At 37.1% G+C, this 9,264-nt stretch overlaps 1 protein-coding gene across 1 annotated transcript in view; it reads left to right on the top strand.

Annotated features, from left to right (window-relative positions):
* LOC103192138 (disintegrin and metalloproteinase domain-containing protein 2) overlaps window positions 1-9,264 on the top strand; it is a 162,812-nt gene that overhangs the window by 140,746 nt on the left and 12,802 nt on the right. The window contains exons 16-17 of the mRNA XM_007935065.1: window positions 7,553-7,630; window positions 7,859-7,991. Of these exons, the coding sequence (XP_007933256.1) occupies window positions 7,553-7,630; window positions 7,859-7,991 (211 nt within the window). The remainder of the gene's footprint in view (window positions 1-7,552; window positions 7,631-7,858; window positions 7,992-9,264) is intronic.

Below are 9,264 nucleotides of genomic sequence, written 5' to 3'. Positions count from 1 at the left end.
ATCCCAAAAATGAATTTGGGATGATTCCATCCTTTTCTATGTTCTGGAATAGTTTGAGTAGGATTGGTGTCAGTTCATCTTTGAATGTTTGGTAGAATTTCCAGTGAAACCTCTGGGCCAGAACTTTTTTGTTGTTAATTTTTTTTATGACCTGTTCAATTTCTTCTTTTGTTATGGATCTGTCAACTTTTCCACCTCAGTCTATGTTAGTTTGTTGTTATTGTTGTTGTTAGGTGCCCTCAAGTTGTCTCTGACTCATGGCAACCGTATGCACAGCAGAATGAAACACTATCCAGTCCTGCGCCAGCTCCATGATCCTTGCTATACTTGGGCCCATCACTGCTACCACTGTGTCAATCCATCTCATTGAGGGCCTTCTCCTCTTTCACTGACCTCCCACCTTACCAAGCATGGCATTCTTCTCCAGAGAATGGTCAGTTCTGACAACAGGACCAAAGTAGGTGAGACAAAGTCTGGCCATTCTCACCTCCAAGGAGCATTCCTGCTGCACTTCCTCCAGGACAGACTTGTTAGTTCTTTTAGCAGTCCATGGTACTTTTAGAATTCTTTACTAGCACCACAGCTAAAAAGCATCAACTCTTTTTCAGTGCTTCATTTTCATTGCCCAGCTCTCACATGCATATGAGGTGATTGAAAATATCATAGCTTGTGTTAGATGCACCTTAGTCCTCAAGGAAATATCTTTGCCCTTCCGCACTTGTGCAGCTGATTTGCCAAGTGCTATATGTCATCTGATGTCCTGAATGTTGCCTCCATTGGTGTTGACTGTAGAACCAAGCAATGTGAAGTCTTTGACAACTTTAATCTTTTCTTTTTTTTTTCTTTTCTTTTCTTTTTTTTTCTCCATTTATCATGATGCTGCCTATAGGACCAGTTGTGAGGACTTTTGTTTTCTTTATATTGAAATGTAATCCATACTGCAAACCATATTCTTCAATCTTCATCAGTAAGTGCTTCGAGTCATTCTCACGTTCAGCAAGCAAAAATGTGTCATCAGCGTATTGCAGGTTGTTAATGATTCTTCCTCCAGTTCTGATGCCATGCTCTTCTTCATATAGTCCAGCTTCTCAGATGATTTGCTCAGCATACAGATTGAATAAGTATGGTGAAAGGATACAACCCTGATGCACTTCCTTCTTGATTTTAAACCATGCAACATTTCTTTTTTCTGTTCGAACAGCCTCCTAGTCTATGTACAGGTTCCTCTTGAGTATAATTACGTGTTCTGGAATTCCCATTCTTCTCAATGTTATCCACACAATCAAATACTTTTGCATAGTCAACAAAACACAAGAAATGTGTTTCTGGTATTCTTTGAGCCAAGATCCATTTGACATCAGCAATGATATCCCTTGTTCCATGTCCTCTTCTGAATCCTGCTTGCATTTCTGGAAGTCCTCTGTCAATATACTGATGCAACAGTTTTTGAATTATCTTCAGTAAGATTTCACTTGCATGTGATATTAATTATATTGTTCAAAAATTTCCACATTCTGGAAAGTGGGATCACCTTTCTTTAGAATGGGTACAAATATGGATCTCTTTCAGTCAGCTAGCCAGGTCACTGTCTTCCAAATCTCTTCCAATAGCTGAGTGAGTGCCTCCAGTAGGGCATCCATTTGTTGAAACATCTCAGTGGGTATTCTGTCAATTCTCAGAGCCTTGTTCCTCACCAATTCCTTCAGTGCAGCTTTGACTTCTTCCTTCAATACCATTGGTTGAACATATACCACCTCCTGAAATGAATGAAGATCTACCAGTTCTTTTTGGTACAGTGACTGTGTATTTTTTCCATCTTCTTTTGATGCTTCCTGAATCATTCAATGTTTTGCCCATAGAATCTTTCAATATTGCAACTCAAGGCTTAAATTTTTCCCTCAGTTCTTTCAGCTTGAGAAATGCCGAGCATGTTTTTCCCTTTTGGTTTTCTAATTCCAGGTCTTTGCACATTTCATTATAGTAATTGGCTTTGTCTGCTGGAGCTGCTCTTTGAAATCTTCTATTCAGCTCTCATATCTTGTCATTTCTTCCATTTGCTTTAGCTATTCTCCACTCAAGGGCAGGTTCCAGAGTTTCTTCTGACATCCATTTTGGTCTTTTCTTCCTTTCTTCTCCTTTTAATGACCTCTTGCTTTCTTCATGGGTGATGCTCTTGATGTCATCCACAATTCTTCTGGTTTTTGGTCACTGGTGTTCAATGCATCAAACCTCTTCTTTAGATGGTATCTAAACTCAGGAGAGATATAATAAAGGTCGTATTTTGATTCTCGTGGGCTTATTTTAATTGTGTTCAACTTCAAATTGAACTTGCATGTGAGCAGTTGGTGGTCTGTTCCACAATCACCTGCTGGCCTTGTTTTAGCTGAAGATACTGAGATTTGGCATCACCTCTTGCCACAGATGTAGTCAATATGATTCCTGTGTATTCCAGCTGGTGAAGTCCATGTGTATAGCAGCTGTTTGTGTTGTTGAAAAGGTATTTGCAATGAATAATTCGTTGGTCTTGCAAAATTCTATCATGCAATCTCCAGCATTATTTCTGTCACTAAGGCCAAATTTTCTAACTACTAGTGATTCTTCTTTGTTTCCAACTTTTGCATTCCAGTCACCAGTGATAATCAGCACATCTTGATTGCATGTTCAGTCAATTTCAGACTGCAGAAGTTAAGAAAAATCTTCAATTTCCTCATCTTTGATTTTGGTGGTTGGTGTGTAAATTTGAATTATAGTAGTATTAACTTGTCTTCCTTGTAGGCATATGGATATTATTCTGTCATTGACAGCATTGTACTTCAGGAAAGATCTTGAAACATCCTTTGTGATGATGAATGCCACACCATTCCTCCTCAAATTGTCATTCCTGGTATAGTAGATTATATGGTTGTCTGTTTCAAAATGGCCAAAACTGTTCCATTTCAGCTTACTAATGCCTGGATATCAATCTGTTTTTGTTCCATTCCATTTTTGACAACTTCCAATTTGCCTAGATTCATACTTTGACATTCCATCTTCCAATTATTAATGGATGTTTGCAACTGTTTCTCCTCAATTTGAGTTGTGCCACATCAGCAATTGGAGGTCTTGAAAGCTTTACTTTATCCATATCACTATGGTTAGTTCTACTCTGATGAGGCAGCTCTTTCCCAGTCCTGTTTTATGTGCCTTCTTACCTAAGGGGCTTGTCTTCCTGCACTGTGTTGGACAGTGTTTTCAAACTATTCATAAAGTTTCCCGGTAATGTATTAGACAGTGTTTCTCTGTTATTCATAAGTTTTTCCCTGGCCAATTTTTTTGGATGGGCTCTTCCTTCCTCCTACTCTGTCTCAGTCTGTAAGAGGCATTGAAACCTGTGCACCATGTGCAACCCTGCTGGCATTTGAAACACTGGTGGCACAGCCTCAAGCCTCCTAGCAATTTTCAAGTCCCACAGGATGACAAACTGACAGACAAGTTTGTCTCCCTTTGCTGTTGGAAACCTCTCTGCCCTCCACTTACCTAATGCCTACCTGGAATTCTGCCGTTTTGTGGTCCCCAGCCACTCACTTCCTCTCCTGGGTCTAGGGGCCTGGAACCTGCCTGCCTTCTGCCTGTTACCTGGATCCTGTATTAGTTTAGGTAAGTAATATGTTTCTAGATATCTGTCCATTTTCTATGGTTTTAAATTTGTTGGAGTACAGTTCTTCATAGTATTGTGATATTATCCTTTTTACTTTAGTTGGTTCTGTTGTGATATCACCCAATTTGTTTCTTATTTTTGTTATTTGTATTCTTTCCCTCTTTTCCTTCATTAAGTTTGCCAGTAGTCTGTCAATTTTATTTCTAAAAACAAACTTTAGTTTTGTTGATTTTTTTCTATTGTCTTTCTATTTTCTGTTTCAATCTTTATTGTTTCTTTTCTTCTGATGACTGTAGGTTTCTTTTGCTGCTCTTTGTCTTATTTTTGGAGATGTTGTGTTAAGGTGATGAGTTTGGTTCTTTCTTCTTTTGTGATTTGTGCACTTATTGCTATAAATTGGCCTCTAATCACTGTTTTTGCCTTGTCCCAAAGATTTTGGTATGTTGTGTTTTCATTCTTGTTTGATTCAAAGAAATTTTTTATTTAATTTTTATTTCTTCTATTGCCAAGCAGTTTTTAAGAAGGGCATTACTCAGTTTCTATATGTTTGCTCTTTTACCATTGATCTTCCTATTGTTGATTTCTAATTTGATAGCATTGTGGTCTGAGAAGATGTTTTGCAATATTTTCAATGTTTTTAAATTTATTAAGGCTTTCTTTGTGGTCTAGCATATGGGATATCCTGGAGAATGTTCCATGTGCACTGTAAAAGAATGTATATTGTGCTGTTGTTAGGTGAAGTGCTCTGTAGATGTCTATAAGTTCAAGTTTGTGGATTGTATTGTTTAGTTCTGAGTCTTTGCTGAGTTTCTTTCTGGTTGTTCTATCTTTCATTGAAAGTGATATATTAAAGTCTCCTACTATTACTGTGGAGTTATTTGTCTTTTCAATTCTGTTAAATTTAGATTTATGTATTTTGGAGCTCTTTAATTGGGTACATAGATATTATGGTTATGCTCTCTTGTTCAATTGATCTTTTAATCATTATATGATATCCTTCCTTGTCTCTTATGGTGGTTTTTGTCTTAAATTCAGTTTTATCAGAAATTGCCATTGCCACTCCTCTTTTTGTTTGCCATTTGCTTAATACATCTTTCTCAACCTTTGATTTTTAGTCTATTTTTGTCTTTGTGTCTAAGTTGAGTCTCTTATAGACAGCATATTGATGGGTTGTGTTTTCTTATTCAGTCTGTAACTCTCCATCTCATGAGTGGTCCATTTAATCTATTTACATTCAATGTCATATCAACAACTATGAATTTATTGCTGTCATTTTGTTATGTGTTTTTTCATGGTGTTGCTCATTTCTTTGTTCCATATAATTTTCTGTATGGAGCTTGTTTTTTTTTTTTTATGAATCTTGTTAACACTTTCTTCATTGCTATTGTTTTAGTATTTGCTAAATATTTGTGCTGGTCCTCTTTTATAATTTTGATGTGAAGATTTATTATTTTTCTTTGTTGTTACCCTGTGATTTATAATTTTCTTTCCAAGTTTAGAACAGTCCAGTCCATCTTGCAGTTGTCTTGACTTCCTCACCATTTAAAAGTTCTGTAACTAAATTTTTACCCTTTTTTTTTTTTTTTGTAGTTGTCCTCATTTGCCAATTGATGTCTCTGGTTTCCTACTTATGGTCTTGTAAGCTTATTTTACTTGGATACTTTCATAACTGTGTTGGTTTCTGGGTTATGTCTTTGTGTGTGTTAATGGTTGGTTGTTGTTTGCTGTTGTTGAGCCTATCCAAAGGAGTCACTTTAGCATTTCTTGTAAGGTTGGTCAGGTTTTAACCAATTCCTTTAATTTCTGCTTCTCTTAAAACATCCTAATTTCACCACTATATTTGAGGGACAATTTTGCTGGGTATATATTTTTTGCGTGAAATTTATTTTTTTCTTTCAGGATTTTATATATACCATCCTATTGCCTTCTCACCTGCATGGTTTCTGCCAATAAATCAGAGCTTAGTCTTATTGGTTGCCCTTTGTCAGTAGCGTCTCATTTTTCCCATATTGCTTTCAGTATTTTTTCTTTGTCTTTGGTTTTGGTGAGTTTAGTGATGATTGATATGTCTTGTTGATTTTCTTTTGGAAAATCCCGTTGGACTTCCTGAATGGATAAATTCTCATCTTTAATCCTATCAGGGACTCCTCTTCCAACAAGTATTCAACAATTTTCTTAGTAGTTTTATTTGTCTATTCCTGTTCTTGAATTCTGATTACTCATAGGTTATCCCTCTTGATGGTATCCCACATAAATCTTAGACTTTCTTCATTTTGGTTTGATCTTTTTTCTGATTGATCTCTTAGCAAAGTAGTGTATTGAGGTATTTGTCTTCAATCTTACTAATTCTGCCTTACATTGATTTGATTTTACTCCTTTGCTTATTCAATGTGTTATCTATTTCTGAACTTTTTAATTAATCTTTTGGATTTCTATCTGTAGATTTAGAATCTTTTCTAATTTTTCATTTATTCATTTATTTTTCTTGTATTGTCTTCCCAAATTTTTCTAGCATTTTGTCTGTGTTTTCATTAACATTGTCATTGTTTTCCCTGATCTGACCCTCAATCCATTGAAGGTACTTAAATATAATTAATTTGAATTCCTGATCATGGAGTTCCAATGCTGCTTCTTTCTTAGGGATTTTTTTCTGGATTTTTATCCTGGTTCCTTGTTTCTACTACTTCATCTTGCTTCTTTATGTGGACTTTGATGATCCTTTGTCTCTGAGGTATTGTAACACTGTTGTATTTATATTTAACTGATGATTGTATGCTGATGTGACTTGCCCAAGATACATATTTTTTTCTTTGTTTTGATATATCTGAGTAAGCAGGGTTCTGTGCTCCTTTATTTGCTTGTTGGCAGCACTTTTGTGGTAACCACCTGTCTCCTGGAAGGTGGGATAGAGAATGAGTGGCTCCACCAATCTCTGTTAGCTGTTTATGAAGAGCAATTAAGGGTGAATCAGGCTCATATTGGCTGTCATGTATCATTGGCCAGTTCATGCAGAAGCATGTGGTGGCTCTCACTCAGTAGGTGGGGCTGTAGGAGGTGGGGGCATGGTTGGGTCATATGTAAAGCTTTGCTATCTGCCACTCATTTAGACAAAAATCACAATTTGGGTCTCACAGCCTCAGGCCTCACAGCAACATGTCACCAGAGCATGACAAACTGACAGACAAGTTTGTCTCCCTTAGCTGTTTGAAACCTCTCCACCCTCCCCTTACCAGGATCCCTGCTGCTTGTTCACTCTGTCCTGGATGTCCTGGATGTCCTGGCTTTCTTTCTTTTCCCCTCTGCTTTTCCTGCCACATGGGAGTTGGGGCTTGGGTCATTTCCCTTACCTGGATCCCTCTGCCACTTGCTCGCTCTGTCCTGGATGCCCCGGCTTACCTTTCCTTTCCCCTCTGCTTTTCCTGCCACTTGGGGGTTGGGGCCTAGGTCCCTCCCATTACCTGGATCCCTCTGCCACTTGCTCCCTTTGTCCTGGCTGCTCTGCTATAATTCGAAGATGACTCGATGGCACCTAACAACAAAACATATATTCAATGAAGGAGTTCTGGTAGCACAGTGCCTAAGACATCTGACTGCTAGCCAGCAGGATGGTGGTTTAAACCCACCAGCCACTCCAAGGAAGCAAGACTGAGTGATCTGCGTCTATAAAGATACTTCCATGGAAATGCAATGGGGGTCACTATGAGTTGGAATGAACTTGACAGCAGTGTTTTTTTTTTTTTTTTTTAACATATAATCAATGTCTCATCTAGTATTGCAAATATTGTAGTACTATGATATTTATTGTTAGTACATTAATTAATACCTTTCATGGCAGTACAGAATAAAATACATTTAATTAGATGACAAATCTAGATGGTATGTCACTTAACTTATTTTTACTGATTTTCTTTTTAGGTTTGCAAGGGTATGCAATGTGTTTCTTCCTCATACCTGAATTATGACTGTACTCCAGAAAAATGCCACAATCAGGGTGTAAGTACCAATACTATTAGGTAAGAATAGAAATAATTGAAAGTGATTCCTGGAAAGAAATCACACAGCTACACACACTCACACACACATACAACCAATCACACACACACACACACACACACACAAGCACATACTCCTTATGTGACCTTGGTATTATTTTATAATTCTACCTGAATATATACAATTGTAGTTTCTTCTCTTATAAGGTATTATTTCTCCTGGTTTCAGGTATGCAATAATAAAAAACACTGTCATTGTAATCCTACATATTTACCTCCAAGCTGTGAAAATGTAGATGAAACATGGAGAGGTGGGAGTATTGACAGTGGAAATTATCCACCTTCACCAGGCACGAGTGCTGGTAAGTATTAATAACAAATTGCAAATATACTTAAAATGTAATTTTTAATTTGTTAAATTTAATAAATTATATGTTGTCAGCCATTTTTTATTTAGATTCTGTTTCACATAAAATAAACCATGTATGGACATTCAATTTATGTTTCATTTCCAGAGAGTAGCATATGTTATAATATATGTTCTATGTAAGATATATGAGTCAGGACCCAAGCAGGAAAACAAAAATATTGTTGGGCCATCAAGGCATTAAGTAACATATAAAGGGAGAGATGAAATGCCAATCAGAGAATCGTGAGGCACTCTAAAGGTTACCACCTCAGGAATCCACTACAATTTATTAGGATTTAAAAGACAATATAAAGAAGCAGTATTACTCAGGTAGAATCTAAGTCATCTAACATGACATATGATTATGGTCAGAGCTGCACAGTGGAATCTGGACCACAGGAGAGTTCTATCCAGCATGAGTTAAAGGTATAGAGGGCACACACTCTGTTGAAGATGGTTTAGAGAAAAGGGGAGGAATACCCTGGTTAATTCACTCTTCTTCCAAATTTAATTCAGAGGTTCCTGTTTGCTAAACCTATATAGAAGACAGACACCCAGGGAACTTGGGGAAAGAAGTTGCCTGTAGTATTGATCAAGGTAAAGCAAAGCCTAAAATGGATTATAGAGCAAGCCAGTATACCCATTAATGCTTAGCTCAGGATGATTCCATATATAAAAAACATACTCTAAATTTACAGATAATTCATGCTTATTTTTCCAGATCTTAAGCCAGAGGTGGCTCTTAATATTGCCACATTTATCCCAGTATTGAGAAGTATGATGAAAACAAATAAATAAATAGCTCACTGGCATCTAGTCTATTCCAACTCACAGCGACCCCCCTTTGGGTTTCTTAGGTGGTAACTTTTTATGGAAGTAGATTGCCCAGTCTTCCTTCCATGGAGTGGCTGGTGGGTTTGAACTGGCAAACTTCTGGTTAGCAGTCAAATGCCTTAGGCACTACACCACCATAGAAAGCCACATAAAAGCAGGTAGAATCTCTGGGTGGCACGAAAATTAGCATGCTTGGCTACTAAACAAAAGTTTAAACAAATGTGCTTCAGAAGAAAGACCTGACAATCCAATCCTCCCCCCTCACCCCCAAAGAAATCCATTAGAAAATCTATGGACCACAGTACTACTTCAACAAACATTTTGTCACCATCAGTCAGAGTCAACAATGGCTCTAATTTTTATCATAAGTTTAAAAAGGTATATATAAGTTA

This window comes from Orycteropus afer, unplaced genomic scaffold, assembly GCF_000298275.1.
Source record: "Orycteropus afer afer isolate SDZICR_OR568_19922 unplaced genomic scaffold, OryAfe1.0 scaffold00024, whole genome shotgun sequence".
Lineage (NCBI taxonomy): Eukaryota > Metazoa > Chordata > Mammalia > Tubulidentata > Orycteropodidae > Orycteropus > Orycteropus afer.
Note: the sequence above shows the minus strand (reverse complement) of the source record. Positions and strands in the feature narration are given on the sequence as shown.